Source organism: Haliotis asinina, chromosome 9, assembly GCF_037392515.1.
Source record: "Haliotis asinina isolate JCU_RB_2024 chromosome 9, JCU_Hal_asi_v2, whole genome shotgun sequence".
NCBI classification, from domain to species: domain Eukaryota; kingdom Metazoa; phylum Mollusca; class Gastropoda; order Lepetellida; family Haliotidae; genus Haliotis; species Haliotis asinina.
The window spans coordinates 25,919,467-25,938,933 of record NC_090288.1 but is presented as its reverse complement, the minus strand read 5'-3'; the positions used below and the strand labels follow the sequence as shown (position 1 = coordinate 25,938,933).

Below are 19,467 nucleotides of genomic sequence, written 5' to 3'. Positions count from 1 at the left end.
GAGCGAGAATTAGCTCTGAAACGTCGTATAAAGAATAAAAAAGAAGTACTCTTATCAATTAAACGTATCATGTGTTTAAAGTTATATTGTTGTTGTTTTTAGAATATCGCAAAACTGGGAGTATATCATATGTACTTTGTAAATCGCCTAGGTGCCAATATTGTGGTTTCAAATGCATGTTCCTTTAACGTCAAATTCATTCAAATCGAGAGATTTAATTCATTCAATAGGTATGATCCTACTTTGTCTTTCTAGGATGCATGTCGCATCACAACACATCTTTAGAACTAGTTTGCAGAAGGAAAGCATGTGTTAGTGCCCCATGCATTGGTGGATGTTGTGGTGTGCCCATATAAAGCATGTGTTAGTGCCCCATGCATTGGTGGATGTTGTGGTGTACCCATGTAATGCATGTGGTGGTGCGCCATGAATTGGTGAAAGTGTGGTGTTGTCCGATGTTGGGATGATTTCTCACTTTACACAAAAACTAAACCTGACATAGTGAAATTCATATTTCGAATCCACGTAATTTTATCTTGCCAATTGAAAATTTAGAATTAGAATTTTATTCAAGTTAGGATAAAAGTTGTTTAACAAACGATCATTGATTCAAATCGTTATTACTGCTTTGTATTGCAAGGGGGTAAGCGCAGCAGTTAGATCAGTGAAACAAGAGCACGTGCGGTACGTGATGAGCGTTAACTTAGACCAACCCAACGGCGTATTATTTAATGTGCATACCGCCTTGTAATACAAACAAAGAAAGTGATTTGAAATTACGATCGTTTGCTAAACAACTTTCATCCTAAGTTGAATAAAATTCTGAGAATTAAATGTTCAATTGGCAAGATAAAAGTATAAGAATTTTTAATCTTAATTTCACTTTATTCGATTTACTTTTTGTTTAAAGAGACATTCATCGGTACGTTTTCACGGCAAACAGACTGTAATCGCAGAATAACACTAGCGAGTCACGAATGCGATGAGCAGTGATAAGCACATCACAGTTTACAACATTCCCACCCACGGACGACAGTTTGTTTTAATTCATTTGTAATGAAAGATCCATACACCTATGTCACTTTTGGTTAAACTTGTAATCTTAAATTTACAATGCATCATACCTGTATTGTATTAGCCGTTGATTATGTTTTAGCTATATTGTCTTACATAAATAAATTTGTACTTAATGAAAGAAGTTTTTGTTTCATTTTGTTTCAATAAAGAATATTACCAGGTCTTTCTTCGCTCACGCTAAATCAGAAAACATTTCTATGTGCAAACACTTGTGCTTGGGGTGTTTCCAATAGCTTTAACCCTTTGTTTCCGGTTTGGCGACTGGGATTAGGTGGCTGGTTTGCCCTTTGTCATTTCCAGCTGCACACTTTAAGTGAGCGACTGAAGTCCGCTTGAAGTCGGCTCACAATGATGTGAAATATTCGTCGTGGGAACAGAAAGTCTTGAGATCCTGAAGAGGTTGGACGACTTCAAGTATTCTTCGGAAGGGCTACAGAGGACCAGACAGGCAGGTGTTTCCAAATCTACTTGGAAGAAAATATGCGTCTTCATGAATGTTTCTTTAATATACCATGCACACTCATTCTCTCATAGTATACAGCCATTTAAGTATAGATGGGAAAGGTTGATACAGATGTCTGCATGTAAACGGAGTGCTAGTGTAGTCTAGTTGTTCAAGTGTTGGCACGCCACGTTTAGTGCCAGTGTTCGAGTCCTCACTTGAACACTATGGCTCACGCCCACTTCTGAGGCCAGTAGTTGGAATATTGCCAAAGCGGGATAAAACCACACTTACTCGCTGTTGTTAAACCAATCTACGCTAGAAATGTGATTCCTAATGCTTATACATGACTTATTTCTTTCAGACGCAGGAACCCTGGCACATTCTGGATTTGGTGTTGTGTCCCTCTAAACCATTCCACCTGGACTTTAGTACACTGGCTTTCCGAGGGACCGATGGGATGAGCTTTTGTCTCACTGTGTCTCCATCGTACGTCCGCTCTCCGCGTAGCCGCTTGCCGACTGTACATGGAGTAGGTTCGGTGCTAGGGACTGATTGTACAGTCAGGATGGTTGTTACAGCAACCCAGCTAGTTTAGGGTTGGCACACTCTGTGGCCCAAGTCTTTCCAGCATCCCCAGCAGGCCCAATGCTGACTTCACTTGGCTGGTAGATTTAGGTGGTAGTGTTGATAGGGACCCCTTCGTGCATGCCCTGCACGATGCTATCTATGGGTGGCATAACTTAGTGTTAACCCACCATTCCGACCTTCAGGTAGGTAGCTCGAGACAAAGCAAGTCCCGGATGGTCACTTTGAGAGTCAGTGTACTGGCCACCTGTGCGGCCACCTGCTGGTAAAGGATTTCAATATCAGTTTAATATTTAGATTAGATTTTGTTTTTCAGCTCACGACATATTTGTTTTCCATTCAAATCTGTGGGGATCGTCGAATAACCCGAATGGTTAAAACGTTCGCTCATGACGCTCCAAAGAACCCTAATTCGGTTCCCCGTGTGGGAATGATGTGTGGAGCCAATATTTGTTGTTCTCAACGTGATGTAGCTGGAATATTGCTCAAAGCGGTGTAAAAATAACATTCATGCAGCCGTTATGTGTGTGGGAAGTATATATGATGTAGAATACTATTTACCATTATTAATAGAACCGTCGCCCACGGAAGCATCTGGGGTCAGTGTCAATGCTGTAAAATATTTTTACTGTGGATTCCATCGTCCTGGGAGCGGAAATGGACCCTGAAGTCCCCCAGAGGCAGGACGACTGCCAAGAACACATTCAATGGCCAGAAGTGGATCAAGGATTCTTCTGGAGCATGATGTGGATTTGGATGTTTTACTGTGTTACATTTGGTCAACTAACCACCAATACATGATTTTCCACGGCTCTGTCGAACTATCAGCCTGTATTACCCCTTCTCTGCCTAACCACCAATACATGATTTTCAACGGCTCTGTCGAACTATCAGCCTGTATTACCCCTTCTCTGTCTAACCGCCAGTACATGCTATACCACGGCTCTGTTGAACTATCAGCCCTTGTTACCATACCATAACATGTAGTCCATAGTATCAGGTCACCGAAGAATGTTAAATCTATTTCTGAGCTACAAAGCTTAGAAAGAAAACAACGAGGAGATTACTTGATTGTTTATTAGGCGCTTGGGTTTAATCGGGAGCTTTATTGACAAGCTCTGGCTTCCTCACTGAAGAAGGTGCCGGGTGCACAGACCATGTCGATGATCCGTTCACCTGCCAGACACATCAGATACCTCCTGCTGTCGCTGGGATGACGACTGAGAAGGCCCTCGGAGTTGCACGTATCCTCGACACACTCCTCGCCAATGCCATAGAAGGTGGAGTGGTCTGGACATTTCTTCAGGTAGGCTACACTGTCCCTGCACTCGTAGTACTTGTGGGGATCACTGTGAGAAATAGACGTGGGACTGTCCCCGCGGCATCTGTCTGCAAGACAAATACATAGCAATTTTTTAGATGTTACCGTTCTTCAGAGCTAACGGCCATTACCTGGAACGGGTTTACAGTCAACTTTTTCAAACTAAAATCCATACAATACCTTTCCCATATGAAGTGGGACATATAAGGACTGTCACTTTGATAAGTATTCTCGATAATGGAGCATGTGTAGCGTTCGTAGAACAGATGCCCCCTCCACACGGAGATCATGACGTTACGGTGATTGCATGTTAAAGTATGGGTCAGTACAGTGTGGAATAGGGCACTAGTACACCATCCTAGGATTGTTTTGAGAAGTTACTGAGAAGATATGGTAATCATGTTTGATGACTGCTTGAACTTGGCCACTGTGCCCTGTCAGCATGCTATATAATAACTATATTGTACCAAACTCCACACCAGGTATGCTTACAGCGCCAACAATGAATAGTAAAGCACATTATTGCCCAAGTAACCCAAGCTACTTGCAGGATGATAAGTACATGACTCATCCAACCGGGAACCTATTTTCTGCTGGTTGAACATATTCAGTTTTGAACAAAGTCACTTTCATAAGCTCAGGCAACATATATAACATGCGCCTGTGGAACAGGACTGGAATTCTAGTCAAACTGCTAAACACGGTCAGCCATCCAAAGACTCTCCGCGCCCAACGTGCCTTAAGTTCACGTGATTGTGACCTCATCTCTATTCACATGATCACTCACCACCACGATATGTGGACCACTGGAATACTATGTCCTGGAAAAATTGAAGTACTGTCATAAAACGGCGTTACACTCATCTCACTCACACCACAATGCTATATAGTGGGCGTACATTTACTACATGTATCTAGATCAGACTAGAACACTCAGCCTTACCCCCACACAGCTGTGTGTTACACTCGTGCATCTCCCTGGTCTGTGTCTCTTCCCCCTCACAGTCCCTTCCCCCGTGCATGGGGGTGGAGCATGAGCGTGACCTCGTGAAGTCTGTCTGACCTCCACCGCACAGGACGGGGCACTCGGTCACTGGCGTCCAGTCTTCCCAGTCAGTCCACTGTCCATCGACTATAATATCGCCACCATACAGCATAACGGTAAATCTATACCATGCGTTCTTATGGCACAATAAAGACATTATAGTAAGTGCTAACATAGACCTTTGTAAGTTATACTAAATCTCTCAAGTATAAATTTGAAATACTGAAAACAATTGAGATTGAAATCTTCACATTGGATGAATATCTATAAGGTTGACAAATTTGGCATCAGTGGCTGCATGTTTACTTTTGTCACTGATCTAGAACTAGGGATTAAACTAACTTCAATTTTTAAAACACTAAAAATCCCTATTGTTGACAACAAAGCAATGTAGAACTCATATAGTGTCGATGCTGAGGCAAGGACCGAACACAGAAACGCAACAAATCAGCATGAATAGCTCAAGCAATTTGGTTTTGCTTTGTCCAGGGCTAACGATCGCCATTGTGTTTGCCTTTTTATCTTGGTACCCACGAAAAACGCAAAATCTACAATAAATGTATCACAAACTGCAGTAAACAAATTATGCAAGAAATAGTTTGTGTGTCTAAGATTGACTGAAGCCGCCTAAAATCACACTTACATATCAAACTTATTCAAAAAAAAAACAATTTGAAACTTCAATCGCTTGTTAAGTGACTGGATATGACTTTGCTAAAGATTCCTTCAAATAACATGTAAGCTTATCAAGCATTTAGCATCGAGAATACCCTAAGTCTACGAAATTGTTTTATCTGCCCACGTATATAAAATGTTACCTGGGCATGGAGTTCTTCTGCAGGTGAAGGAAAAGGTATATTCGCTTGAGCCATAGCAGCGTGCACCGCCATTAGCTGGAGCTGGGTTGGTGCAGGATCTTGTCTTCTTGTAGTGCTGTCGGCCAGTGCCACATGTCACCGAGCAAGAACCCACCGCTTGGTAGCTTGACCACGATGACCAGCCGCCATTCACTGCAGTGTGCAACTCAGAGTCAAAAACGAGTGTGTGGGTTTTACACCGTTTTCAGCGCTATTCCAGCGATATCACAGCAGTGGACACAAAAACGTGGGCTTCACAAATTGTATCCACGTGGGGAATGAAACCCGTGTCTTAGACGTGACGAGTGCACGCTTTCACCACAAGGCTACTCCACCGCCCACGAGCAGAATCAACGACAGGCGGCATGGTGCAGTCATAGATTGATTCTATCGACTACCACTTCTCTAATATGTTCTTGGCCACTTTTGCGAACTGAAACAGGATTTCCAAAGATCTCCCAACCAAGATAAGTTAATATGTTGCAACATATTAGGTAGTGAAGGTACAAGTAGGTAGGTACTACAGCTCACCTTTAGGACAGGGGCCGAGGCAGGTGTAGTAACTGGTCCTGCATAACACAAGAAAAAACCCAGTTTATACGTAGAAATAACGGAATTATGTCTAAAATGATAAACCACATGTATCGGTGTACCTGTTCACACCTGGAACTGTTCATACCTGCATCTGTGCACTTGCGCCCTCCACACCTGTAGCTGTTCATAAACGACTGTACCCACCTATATCTGGTGCACCTGTGTCTACTCCAACTCCAACGGCTGCTGCTGCAGCTGGTCGTGTATCTCGTCCTACTGGAACAGGTCTTGCGGCATCTGAAGCACACGCAACATATGTATATCAAATAGGAAATGCAGACGCAGACGCTGAATACTTGCACATAGCAATACACATTTTACACAACATATACAATCATACGGTGTCCACGTTGTCAACTGGCTTTCCCTCCCTAACACGGATATCTTGCGTGTCTCAGTTGCTCGTCACTCCAAACGATGATCACAGCCGTATGCGTACACACCTCTACACAGCACACCCCCTCCTCGAACCTGATCAAAGTATTTTTCAGTCTCACAAAATATGATTTTCTCTGATATCTATGTACGTAAACATGTGGCAAAGCTTTCACGGGAGGTCACATGAGATGAATCTTATGGCAGCCACATTTAAAGGAAATTTTTAAACAAATCAGATGGCAACTATCTAGAATACGTGTGTTCCATATCTATCCCAGTTTGAGTTTTCACGTAGGAACCCCCGAACAGAATCATGCACATGCAGATACCATGCCGCTCAGAAACGACAAGGAGTTCCAAGTATGCACCACAAATACAGTGGGGCATTTAGTATTTTACATTCGGAACTGCATGGCCGTTTATGATTATGTTCGAGAAACCAGTTTTGAAAGCTGTGCTCACTTGTACCTCAACCTAAAAGCCACGCTGCTTGATAACTTGATGAAAAAGTTCCCCCATCAGTGCAGATACTGTTGCTTTGGTTTCTGGGGCATTCAACCCCCTTAACAATAAGGGATGATATCAACAGCGCCAGCAGCAGTCAAGTAGCGTCAATACGTTTTGCCTTGATCGATACAGTTTGCAATTTACAAACTGTAAATCAACATACAAATCTTATCTCACAACATAGATGGGTTCACCAGTATAATAGAGAGGGAAGAACTTACTTCTTCGTATACGCAGCGACACAAGCCACCACCAGCAGGAACACCAGGAACACTTTCAAGTTCATGTTGACTGTAGGGACGGAGACGTCGGCTGCGTCTGCAGAGGGTGCAACAACGATAACACGTTATATACCAACATCACAGATTAGTTCTAATTGCCAAACTGTGTAATACCTGCATTGCCTGTATACGATTAGATGGTCTGAACTGGCACCATTTCCATACGTCATATAGCGATTAGGTGAAATGGACCCGATGATAAAGCCCGTGGTATTATATGGGACCGACAATTTTAAAAATCTTAGGGTGAGTGGGAGGATTGTTAACGGTAAAATATGTTCGTTTGGTAATGGTTTAGTTTATTTTTCTTATTCACAACACTGTTTTACGGCTTTAAGTGAGTGGTTATTATTTATGAATTCTGTCTGTTTTCCAGGACCTCTACCCCATCTCCACTCGTACCCTCACCAAACTCACACTCCATATACAACACCCCCGAATATAACATGCTACGTCCCTAACGGCTAATCTCATTTTGTGGCACACAGGGTCAGCTAGGTATTCATGTGCATTTAAATTAGGTGTATTCCAGAAACGTCAATATTGGCAGAAAAATGTTCAGATAGTTTACATCTAATTCTATTGTGATGAGGATAAAACGCACTCTCCTTCTGTTTACCTTCTTAGCTCGCAAGGGGTTCCATGCCTATCTATTAGGGCTTAATAAACCATTATGCATTTTTGCATTTCAGGACTCTTGAACTCTTGTTTCATTTGGGGCTGTCAAGGCGACTGAGTGCTGAAATGTAAGTATATATGTGGAGTAGTGCGGCGTGGTGTCGTGTAATTTGGCGTTGTGTGGCGTAGTGTTGTGTGATCAGGTGTAAAGTGGCGCAGTGTAGCGTGGCGCAGTGTGATGTGGCGGGGTGTCGTGTGGTCAGGTATGATGTGGCGTCGTGCGGGGTGGTGTCGTGTGCTCATGAATGATGTGGCGTAGTGTGGCATGGTGTCGCGTGATCATGTGTGATGTAGCGTTGTGTGGTTGTATGATATGGTGTGGCTTGACGTGTGATCTGGTGTGCGGTTGTGTGATGTGGTTTCACTGAGTGATCCAGTTTGATGTGAGGTGGCGTGTTGAGGCTGGCGTTGTGTGGTGTGTGATCCACTCCTGAACGAGTGTGTTTGATGTGGGTGTTGTGTATTGCGGTGTGATGTGAGGTTGTGTGATCCACTACTGAACGAGTGTGTTTGATGTGGGTGTTGTGTATTGCGGTGCTATGTGAGGTTGTGTGACCCACTACTGAGCGAGTGTGTTTGATGTGGGGTCTTGTGTATTGCGGTGCTATGTGAGGTTGTGTGACCCACTACTGAGCGAGTGTGTTTGATGTGGGGTCTTGTGTATTGCGGTGCTATGTGAGGTTGTGTGACCCACTACTGAGCGAGTGTGAGTGATGTGGGGTCTTGTGTATTGCGGTGCTATGTGAGGTTGTGTGACCCACTACTGAGCGAGTGTGAGTGATGTGGGGTCTTGTGTATTGCGGTGCTATGTGAGGTTGTGTGACCCACTACTGAGCGAGTGTGAGTGATGTGGGGTCTTGTGTATTGCGGTGCTATGTGAGGTTGTGTGACCCACTACTGAGCGAGTGTGAGTGATGTGGGGTCTTGTGTATTGCGGTGCTATGTGAGGTTGTGTGACCCACTACTGAGCGAGTGTGAGTGATGTGGGGTCTTGTGTATTGCGGTGCTATGTGAGGTTGTGTGATCCACTACTGAGCGAGTGTGAGTGATGTGGGGTCTTGTGTATTGCGGTGCTATGTGGGGTTGTGTAACCCACTGTTGGGTGGGTGTGAGTGTTGTTGTCTGTTGTGACTGTAGAGTGCTAGGAGATGTTATGATTTATGATCCCGCGGGGTGTATTGAGAATTGTATGCTTAAAGGTGGTTATTGTAGACATTTACAAACTTGATGTTTTCTTTAACACTCAACGTTGTATAAAATGGAACAGTAACGTTATATACAAGCTCCCTTCCTTCTGTCGAGTGTTTAGACCCGTGAAGGTCCCGGGGTAGAACAGGCCTTAAGCAACCCATGCTTGCCATGAAAGGCGACTATGCTTGTCGTAAGAGGTCACTAACGGGATCGGGTGGTCAGGCTCGCTGACATGAATGAAACATGTCATTGGTTCCCAATTTCACAGATCGATGCTCATGCTGTTGGTCACTGAATTGTCTGGTCGAGGCTCGATTATTTACAGACCGCCGCCATATGGCTAGAATATTGCTGAATGCGGCTTAAAAATAAACTCACTCACACACTATGAAGTGTTTCGTTAATTTCAACTCCAAAGTATTTCTCGAGCAGTATATTTAAGGTGACATCTATATCGATACGGAATCTAATTAAAACTGTCTGTTTGATGAATCAAAACATCCTTAATTGCCTATTACCTGGGGCTACACCGACACTGTCACCATACAGGAGCAGTATGTTTGGGGAAATAGTTTTAAAATCACACCGACAATGGTTATCTCCCTTTGATTAACGGTAGGGTTTTGAAATGCCCGGTATATATTTGTATTATTCAAGCTGAATGAGCATGCGTCAAATGAACATGACGTCATGAGAAGTCACCCGAGCGTGTCCGACATAGACAAATAGTCCCTGATAAATGTGTTGTTTAAGGAAATGTGCGTTAGAATATCCAGTGGACAGCAGTCAAACCTGGTCACAGACGTGTCTTGGAGGAATGGTTTACTTGACCTTGGGTCAAGATGAGATACTGGACACTGCTTCTGTGTAAGTAGAGTCGTATTATCGCTCGGCTATATGTGTTTATACATATTTGAAAGAACTGGCTTTAAATTCAGTTTCATACTTTTGTTCAAAAGCTATATATGAACCGATTTTTCTCTTCTTTCTCGTACTTGTGTAGAAATACAAAAAATACGCGATTCACTGATCATAGAAAAGTTCTATGATCATCTCTAGAATATCATCCTACTATGAACATATTACGACCCTATCCTCAGTTCAGGGAGGATAGGTATATATAGCCTAGTGTTTAAATCGTTCGCCTGTCACGCCGAAGATCCGGGTTTGATTTCCCATATGGATACAATGTGTGAACCCCATTTGTGTCCCCTGCCGTGATATTGCTGGAACATTGCGAGAAGCGGCGTAAAAGCTTACTCACCCACTCACTATTCCGTATTCGTGAGTATAAGGTCAGGGTTTTATGAAACTAAATATGTCAGTGTCTTACAAAAAGGGTATTATTTACAGAGCCTGTGGCAGTATTGTAATTTCACTGCAACGTAAAAACACAATATCACTGTAAACAGCGCGCTTGTGTCCCACATAGTATATTTTAATACAACACTAAAAGCTGTGAACAGTGTCTGAATTTCAAACATGTGGAATGTACCTAACGAATATAAAGACGTTTCCACAAAACCTGTGACTATGATACCCTGCGTCTATCTGGCTGTGATTTATATTGTGCTACATTTTCCTCTGTCATTTCAGTCATTGTGACCACCTGTGGCTATGTCTCCACACAAAATGTTACCACACAAGGAACAAACATGGCCCCAACTGTTTCGATATCAAGAGAACTTCGCCCAGCGTCGTAAGTAATTTAAAAATTGGAGGTTGTTTACTGATAATAACGTAGGCTCCAGTGTATTGTCCTTCTATCATATAGTAACACAGGGTAAGTCCTTTTTTCTTTACTTTGTGACGCGTGTTAGTGGAATTTCAGAAACTGAGACTTACTACATAGGACAACCTTTATTTATAACAACTTCTTTATTTGGTGAGTGCGACGTTTCGATACAGATGCGTCACCAGTCATGGTTAACAACTTCATGGAACGTCAAACTCAGAAAATAAAGATCTTTTTATTCATAAACTTTGTTCTATACTGTAGATCTCAGTTTCTTATATTTTATCTGTGATGCATTATATTCACATATATAGTTAGAGGCATTTTTATATCCACTTGTGGAAAATGCATATTGTATATATTTGTGGAAACTGTAATAGTATTTAAGCATAATAACAGAAAACACTTGACACATCACGGCATCGAATCTAAATATATACTATGAGGTACATGTTCATTGTATTTACCTGTAATTACAATCCCTAATAACACGAAAAGGATAAATGAGAAAATACAATATGAAAGTGAAAACATGTACTATATGATGCATTAGTTTGAAAGGTTTTAATTAATGTTCAAGAAGATAATGCGGTGCAATAGGTTATTAAACAAGTAATAATTTATTGCTTAGGTTCGTCACTCATGACATGGGTTATCATTCAACCATGTATAGAATCAATGATATCTATATCGCGATCGATAAATGGAATGCGGATGTGTTGACGGTATATGAAAATATACGATAAATAGAAAGACGTTTTATGCACACTTCATACAAATGTAACTCCACGCATAGCCGGAGGCATGTATTGCGCACTAATCTATACCCTTGAGACAGGGTCAGACAAGGATATAGTACACCGTCGTCTTTCTTCCTGTTATAGAGGTACAGCACACTTCCTCTATGTCGTATGTAACACGAGACGTGCAGGGAGACTATATATAGATTGTATAAATTGTATATATAGATGCAGATATTGTAGATTATCCCTGATTAGGGATACTTAATTATCGATACCTAAAGGATGATTCCTGAATCGTGAAGTGTTTTCTTTTCCTACTGTGCCCTGCTTTAAAGTGTGGGCTTCATTTTACAAACACACCAGTGTTCATCTGTCCTCAACCTATCTGATAGTGTTTATTATTGTGAGTTATGTTTTAAATGTTGTGACAGGCATGGCACTATAACACTGGAAACTTATCTCAGGTTGACCTCAGTCCTTAAGGTTAAAATCAAGGGTGGCTTATCCTGACGTTCACAGAACAACCGCAACTACATTAATATCGGCATGGCAACATCAGCGTTAACGGCGAAATCGTAAGACTGTTTGGCTTCTGAAGCCACAGAAAACAACGATCTACTGTTAACATAGTACAGTTTCACAGTTTTTATTTGAAAGCGCCGATGTTTTAAATCGATTATAGTCAAATGTAATTTCTAAGCTCGAACAGTTACGAAACTATCGCTAACTTCCACCATATTATAAGCGTTGGTATTTTCCCATAAGACCTCCCGAAAGACAGACTGCTTAAAACAACACATTTTATGGTTGGTTGCATAAGGCTTAAATAAGCTGTACCCTTAATAATACCGTGTGTGCCCAGATGGAAAAGACGGCATTAGACATTAACTATACTTTTATTAATTCCTGTAATGAATTATGATGTTTAAATTCATACATATTGCCACTCTTGGATTTGGTGATATGTGGTATAAGCAAGAATTGAATGTGTCTTATCTGCCTGTCATTAAGCAAAGACCCAGTCCCACTGATCATGCTTTTCAGTTTACAGGAAGACAGTTGTCCAGTATTAGTAAGTGTAGATTATTATATTATTGATACCTTTCACTTTGCAATATTATCTTAAAAAATCAATTCCAGCAATTTATGCACAAAGATATGTAAAATTCCCACTCTCTTCACAAAACGTATATAGTGAAACAGGAAGGTATTGTGATATTTGGGAAGTCTGTCTTATTGGCGTGAACCTAAAAGTTCAACGCGGATTGGTATAAAATCAACACATCAAGGCTGTAATGAATTAATTTCGACTAAACTCGCATGGCTAAACATTCTGGACAGATCAGGGCAGCTCCCCCTCAACTACCATTCCTCAATGATCAGTTGTTGATCGTCTCAGTTTTCTTCCAACACACGTGTACAAATACCGACTTGTACATGTATAACAGACACCACCTGACGCCCAACCATAACCAACCAAGTGTATGGATTCAATCTTACATCAGTCACATGTTCTTGCTCGCTTATTGCATACGTCAGTCGTCAACCCAAATCAGATAATGGCGGTACATTCACTGACATCAACACATGTTTAAACTACAGTAATAAATGCACTAGTAATGCACGAAGCCATAACTCTTTATTAATGTTATCAGAACCACACACCCACACTTGTGTGAAATACAAGTGACTCAGAAATATTCTTAGAACCAGTTACACTACTATATCATTGTTCACTTAAAATAGCTTTGGTCTCCCCGTTCCTGGAACCGTTGGAATTCTGACAGCAACTACAACTTCTTCTCCAACAACGACAACGACAGCTAGGCAATGTCCCCCTGGTGAGAGATGGAACCGACCAAGGACAATAAGGTAAGGCTTCAGATTTCCCGTCTGGACACCAAACAAGCCATCTACATGTGTATTATATGAACGTAGGTTATGTTTTAACCAGAAACTAAAATCCTACCTGTTAAAATTCCAGGGTTATAGTTGATCTTCAGCAATCCACGCTTGTCCGAAAGGCGAGTGACGGAATCGGATGGTCAGGCGCACTGACTTTGTTGACAAATGCCAGTTGCGGAGATCGATGCTCATCCTGTTGATCACCAGATTGTCTTATCCAGACTCGATTAATTACAGACCGCCACCATGTAGCTGGAATATTGCTGAGTGTAGGGTAAAACAACTAATAATTCGATACTGTAACTTCATGAAGTCCCCTGAGTCACATCAGCGTCTATTATAGTTCTCCCTTTGTCTTGTAACATCGCTGGGGAGATGGTGTATAGCCTAGAGGGTAAGCTATCGCTCGTCGAGACCCCGGGTACATTGTGTGAAACCTATCTCTGCTGTCCCCTCTCCTTGATATTGCTTGAATATTACTAAAAGAGACGTAAAACCAAACTCACGCACTCTAACATTGTCTGTCCCACCGTCAGCTTCCTGGAGTGTCTGTGCGAGCTGGGCGGACCTGACCACCAACCATGTATCCTGAGACTCAGCAACGTCCTGGGGGCCTTTTCCGGAAGGGTGATACCGGCCATTCTTCCTCGACTGACCGGCACTGATGTCGGCTTCCTCTATCTCTGGACATTTGAGGGTAAGCCAGCATGACATCAAAGTTTCTTGACCAGCAGAAAAAGATCACTTGGGTCTGGAGCCATTTTTATCACAATTCTAACTCTAACTCACAATTCTAATTCTAATTCTTCATCCAACGCAAGTCATTGTTATGTACGTTTTGTCAGTAAATGTAATAAAAGTAAAGGTGATAAAGATAGCTGAACATTTCTTGAAATGTCTCCTATGTGTCGGTATGTAACGTCACGCTTCATGTCTACTTTCAGTGTTGATGTCTCATTGTGTATTCATACTATAATCGTTGTATCCCAATCAGATGCATGAGATATAACTTTCTGCTGATATCCAGGTTAACGCCCCCTTATTGTCAAATAAACAACTGCTGGGTGCCCTCAGAAGCATCAAACAAACATGGCCGACGGGAATGTCCCGATTTTATATAAGCATGCAGTCAGCCTGCAAATTGCCATTAAATGCACTTTCGGTTTGTTTGTGTTTTTTTTTAATTCCAGGCTTTCAGTGTAACCCCTTCATGGGGATGGGTGGTTTGAGTATTGCGTGTTACCATGACATCGGAAATTCCCCTTTCTCCAGAGACTGTCGGTGAGCATTCGCTAACAGACCTTCATAACAACCTTGTTTGACACACTCGCATCCCACCCCACTCCAGCCAAGGTTACCATAATCACGGAAAGGGCGCATTTTGAAAAAAATGAGATTTTACATCACGTGATCTTTTAAGTGTAATATCAATGTTTATTTGCACCAGAGGAAACAGAATACATAAAAGAAAGATCATAAAAAGAGATGAAATCATTAAAAAGAAACTCGCACGTGAAAACTGAGATTCTCCGGTAAAGGGCAATTATTCTTTACAAACTGTTCGTGAATATGCAGATAATAGCTGTACTGAGAACATTTGCACATCGAACAGCACCATGATTTAGATTTAACAATATATGTATTCAAAACAGTGAAGTATATTCTCACACTTGTATTTCTACCTAATCAGTTGAATAGGCAAACTTTCCCGTTCATATCGATATTCGCTGCTCTTTTATATTTTATGCATATACTCTTTAAAAAACTGGGGAACTGTACTTTCAATGTACTATTGTCGAAATTGGGAGATATATTGGATTGAGTCAATGTTGATACAATAATAATGGATGTTTTGAGAATGCATCACCACATGGATTTCATTCAAAGCAAAGCTGTTCATTCAGTTATCTCCCTTGTTAGGTGACTGGAGTATGACATGAAAATGTTCAGTATGTATTGAGTGATTTGTCTCTGAAAACCCTGATCATGCACAAATGCAAGAAAAGTATCGGAAAAAAATGGTCTACAGTGATTCATCGACCTGCCTGAAAAACGTCCAGATTCATATTGAAACCCCATGCACGTGTAGGAGGCTCCCACGTTGTGCACGTGCTTCCCATGCATTGTGTTTGCATGTGGTGATAACGTGAAATGATGCTGCATACACGATGTATGTCATTATAACGTCCTCAGATGGGTTATCTTTCTACTTCAAAGGTCAGGTTCCCCTACTTTTTGAAGAGTACATACATACATACATACATACATACATACATACATACATACATACATACATACATACATACATACATACAGTCATACATACAGTCATACATACAATCATACAGTCATTCATTTATTTTGAGTCGATAATGTCGAAGACATACAACTAACTATTTCTACTGTATGTGTAGTTTTAGCAGGTCTCGCTATTTCTGTGAGTTGCTGATGTGCGTCGACACCATTCTCGCCGACACAAGAAGTGCCCCGCAAGACTTCCTCAGCTGTGAGAATCAGTCCTTTAATATTAACTGTTTATTGTTACATATTCCCTTTCAATTCATGCTGAACATAACTGTCAGACAATGACTTTCAAATGAGGAACGATAGTTTTCAATTCCGTGGTAGCAAATGTGGTGTGTGGTTATCGGAGAAGCATAATAATGATTCATTTATTCAGGCGTACGTAGGATAGCTGTCCCCGTCCAGAACAACCCAGTCTACAACTGGCCCCGAACAACCCACCCTCCGATCATCATCACCCACCGCACAACCACCACAGAAGAACTGGCTGTGACGTCATCATTACGTCACGATGACGCCGACCACCTTGAATTCGACCAGGACGAGCACGGAACTCTAAGCGATGAGCAGTACAAATATGGTAGGACATTGTTTTTTAAATTTGTGGACCTCCTTTTTATAACCGTGGACTGTCTCCCCGACGTCAGTATATTTGGACACACTCATGTAATCTGTAATTGATAGTAACTGATTCTTATCTTTCTGTCGAAATTTTAAGTCCCATACTCGAGAAACGTTGGCTGCCTGGTCGGTTAACACCAATCTCAGCAATATTCCACTTATATGCGGTCGTCTGTAAATAATCGAGTCTCGGCCAGACAAACCAGTGATTAACAGCATGGGCATCGATCAAGCAATGGTGATGGTTACGATGACGTGTGAACCAAGTCAGCATGACCCTCTCCTATAACAGGCATGGGAAGACCAGTCATACTAAATAAACATAACTGTCAGTCAGAGATGGATCCCCTTCGAACGGGTAAGTTTAGGGCCCTTATAATTCCCTAGTAATGAGTGAATGAGTTCTCGCCATATGTAAAGCCGACGTTTACGCAGTTATATCAGGACAGGCGGTTTTATGTGGGAGCCGAAAAGATGTAGACGAACACTGTACTGACGTGCTCAAGGGAGGCAACTCGGAGCAGCTTCTGACCAGTGAACCACCCGTGTCTCTTGGTAACCTCTTGAGTATGGTGGTTGATTAGAGTTTGGTGTTACCGCTTTCTCTGTCGTGATATCCCTTTCTCGATTTCTCGCCTCTGAATGTGAATGGCGAGAAAGCGATGGCCCTAATCAGCCACCATACTTTGGTGATCATGATTTCTTATGTCTTCCTCAGATATTATTCGAATTGTTGGCGGCGTCTTAGGCGGCGTTGTGACTGGCATCTTCATCACCGCCGTCATCTTCATCCTCTGCTGGTTTTCAAAACGGAGAAGGTAGTAGGTGTTTTCCAATATCCATATTCACCATTACTATTAATAATAACTAACACTTCTACATGAAATTAAAAAAGCAGTTACCTAATGTGCATGTGGTACACAAACGGTTTAGCACAGTTTCCATCCAGCTTTCAGCTGTTGAGTATCTCAACATGTGCAATTTGCGTAGAAGGGAGCAATGTCGAGCTGTTGCTGAGCTGGTAGCAAATACTACACTGATAATGCAAGAAACATCCTGCATTTCAGAGAAAATTCTTCATCCTCCTCATCTCGGCCCAGGATGTCCGTCCGTAAACAAGAGTCTGCAGTCTATGCTGAAGTTGACGATACGGTAGGTATCGTAGTGGGTCGGAAACCTGACAATGAATCGGACTTGGAACTCATTCTAGAAACGTTAAGTCTACTGCATAGGATTTGGTTTGAAATCAATGCTTGCCCACAGAATCGACAGCACTATTCCGGGACGGGTGGGTAATGAGTTGGAGACGGGTATCTGTCTCAATACCCGGACTCGTTGTGATCATGTGGCTAATGTATTCAACAATGTAACATGTTCATCTTTCATGATTGAAAGATTGTTTTTGAAGATTTAGACATGGTTTACAATCACCGGTTTGGAATACAATACATTTTAAGATGTGGAGAAACTCCATATTTTAGCCTCCGAGCTGAAGAATGCATTTGTCATTTCTTACAAATTTGATGTTAAGAATTAACATAACGGGTATCAGTGTAGGGTAACAGGGGATGGAGTACCCGGGTAGGGAATCTGGACTTGTCTCAGCCATAAAATAAAATAAACACAGCACCCTAGAAAGTGTAAATATTTAAGCTCCTAAAGAAAGTATGCGTGTTAATAATTGACATATACCACAGATGTATTCGAGGGGTTTTCACAATGATATCTTAATTCCCAGGGATCTGACACGGGTCTCTGTAACGCTGGGTACCTTGCACGCCATGCTCCTGATATCATCAGCGTCGTTGGCAACAAGTCGGCGGTCGACGATGCCGCATACAATACTCTCAACAACATCAACCTACCCCCCGGGGAACGAGGCTACCTGGGCCGCCCCCTGTCGGTAGATAGTCAACAATACTCAACTATAACTGACCAAGACTCGCTGTCCAAACGGTCTTCTCGGAGCAGCGTCTACAACAAACTTAGAGAGGATGGGAGGGCAACCGTCGGCGAGCACGTATACCACCATGCGCAGTTTCCACCCTATGAAGAGTACCAACAGACGGCTGACGGGTACGAGTGTGGCGCCAAGAAACAGAACAACTGCGACGGTCCCCAGAAGACAATCATGAAGAAACAACCTTCCACCAGCTCTATAAAGAAGCGAGTGTACTTTACCCTTGAACCGATGGAGTACTTGGGAAAGCCATCAGACAAGATGTAACCGTTCCCTGCAACTGACACACCGTCAATGAATGCTAAAACCCCACAGACATGCTTTGTTGGCTGGGTCTCTAATACCTTGTAGCAAATAATTTATTCATTTCACGTGTTAAGAAGTGAATACTCTCTAGAGTCACCTTTCGTTTTGACACGCCTTCGATGTATACACAACAAACAAAGTTTACGACCACCCAGAGTTTCAGTATCAAAGTACATATTGTGATCCATATAATATTGAGCTACATGTATTAGATATTGGGGTGATGTTACACAGCCTTACACAAGAAACATAGTCTACATCTGTATGTACATTCCAATTACCCAGTTGTTTATTCAGTGTGACAATGCATGGCCACAAATACTATTCACGGAAGGACATTTTCATGAGTAACTGTACCAATGTATTTTGATATCAATGCACTCAGAGAGGGTTCTTCATTTGAGGTTTTTCACCACCAAATGTGATATGTTTTGCTTCAACCAGGTAGCGTAGATTCAGTTCAGTTCACGCCAAATCGACCGCTCAGGATTTGGATCAAACTTTAAATAATGTGTTTGTTTTGTTTTTTGTTTCTTTTCCGGTTTTTAACACCATACCAATGTTCACTCAACAATTAACGTCGTTATTGCTTTACTTCCTCAATAAAGTCAACATCGTCATGTGGCTTGTCATCTTAAGCTCTGGAATTCCTTGTCTCTGATACAGATTGTGTCGGGAAGTAATGCACCGTATCAGTGAGTTTATACAGGAACAGATAATCATGATGTAAAAATCGATAACCTGTTGGTAAAAGATATACGCAATATACTTTATGAAAGACTGACATCCCTTCCAAGAGAGCCAACCTTTGATTTACAGTGTCAATTGTTAAAGTTCATTCAATTCATTTCCATATATAGAAACTGGATTAGTGTTCGCCATTGTATATCTGTGCATTCCTTTACGTGCAATATCCATTAGTCCTGTGGGCATG

At 41.8% G+C, this 19,467-nt stretch overlaps 2 protein-coding genes across 2 annotated transcripts; one reads left to right on the top strand and one right to left on the bottom strand.

The window, feature by feature from the left end:
- Window positions 1-3,204: 3,204 nt before the first annotated feature.
- Window positions 3,205-7,095, bottom strand: LOC137296934 (thrombospondin-2-like). Its single transcript, XM_067828845.1, has 6 exons — window positions 7,031-7,095; window positions 6,069-6,161; window positions 5,862-5,899; window positions 5,292-5,483; window positions 4,372-4,560; window positions 3,205-3,496 (listed from the first exon to the last, which is right to left on the bottom strand). Exons 1-6 carry the CDS (start codon window positions 7,093-7,095, stop codon window positions 3,213-3,215), a joined length of 861 nt encoding a protein of 286 aa, XP_067684946.1. The 3' UTR covers window positions 3,205-3,212.
- Window positions 7,096-9,744: 2,649 nt separating this feature from the next.
- On the top strand, window positions 9,745-19,312 carry LOC137296606 (uncharacterized). Its single transcript, XM_067828416.1, has 10 exons — window positions 9,745-9,826; window positions 10,556-10,658; window positions 13,184-13,309; window positions 13,879-14,039; window positions 14,533-14,623; window positions 15,757-15,848; window positions 16,023-16,226; window positions 16,986-17,085; window positions 17,335-17,419; window positions 18,006-19,312. The coding sequence occupies exons 1-10, from the start codon at window positions 9,802-9,804 to the stop codon at window positions 18,492-18,494; spliced, it is 1,476 nt and encodes a 491-aa protein (XP_067684517.1). The 5' UTR covers window positions 9,745-9,801; the 3' UTR covers window positions 18,495-19,312.
- Window positions 19,313-19,467: the final 155 nt, after the last annotated feature.

Excerpts from the sequence above, each read along its gene's own strand:
- LOC137296606 (XM_067828416.1), top strand. The coding sequence starts at position 9,802 with ATGAGATACTGGACACTGCTTCTGT. Across the intron at positions 13,310-13,878 it reads AACCGACCAAGGACAATAAG|CTTCCTGGAGTGTCTGTGCG; the intron begins GTAAGGCTTCAG and ends TCCCACCGTCAG. Across the intron at positions 14,040-14,532 it reads CTATCTCTGGACATTTGAGG|GCTTTCAGTGTAACCCCTTC; the intron begins GTAAGCCAGCAT and ends TTTTAATTCCAG.
- LOC137296934 (XM_067828845.1), bottom strand. The coding sequence starts at position 7,095 with ATGAACTTGAAAGTGTTCCTGGTGTTCCTGCTGGTGGTGGCTTGTGTC. Across the intron at positions 6,162-7,030 it reads GTCGCTGCGTATACGAAGAA|ATGCCGCAAGACCTGTTCCA; the intron begins GTAAGTTCTTCC and ends CGTGTGCTTCAG. Across the intron at positions 4,561-5,291 it reads CAGAAGAACTCCATGCCCAG|TCGATGGACAGTGGACTGAC; the intron begins GTAACATTTTAT and ends GCGATATTATAG.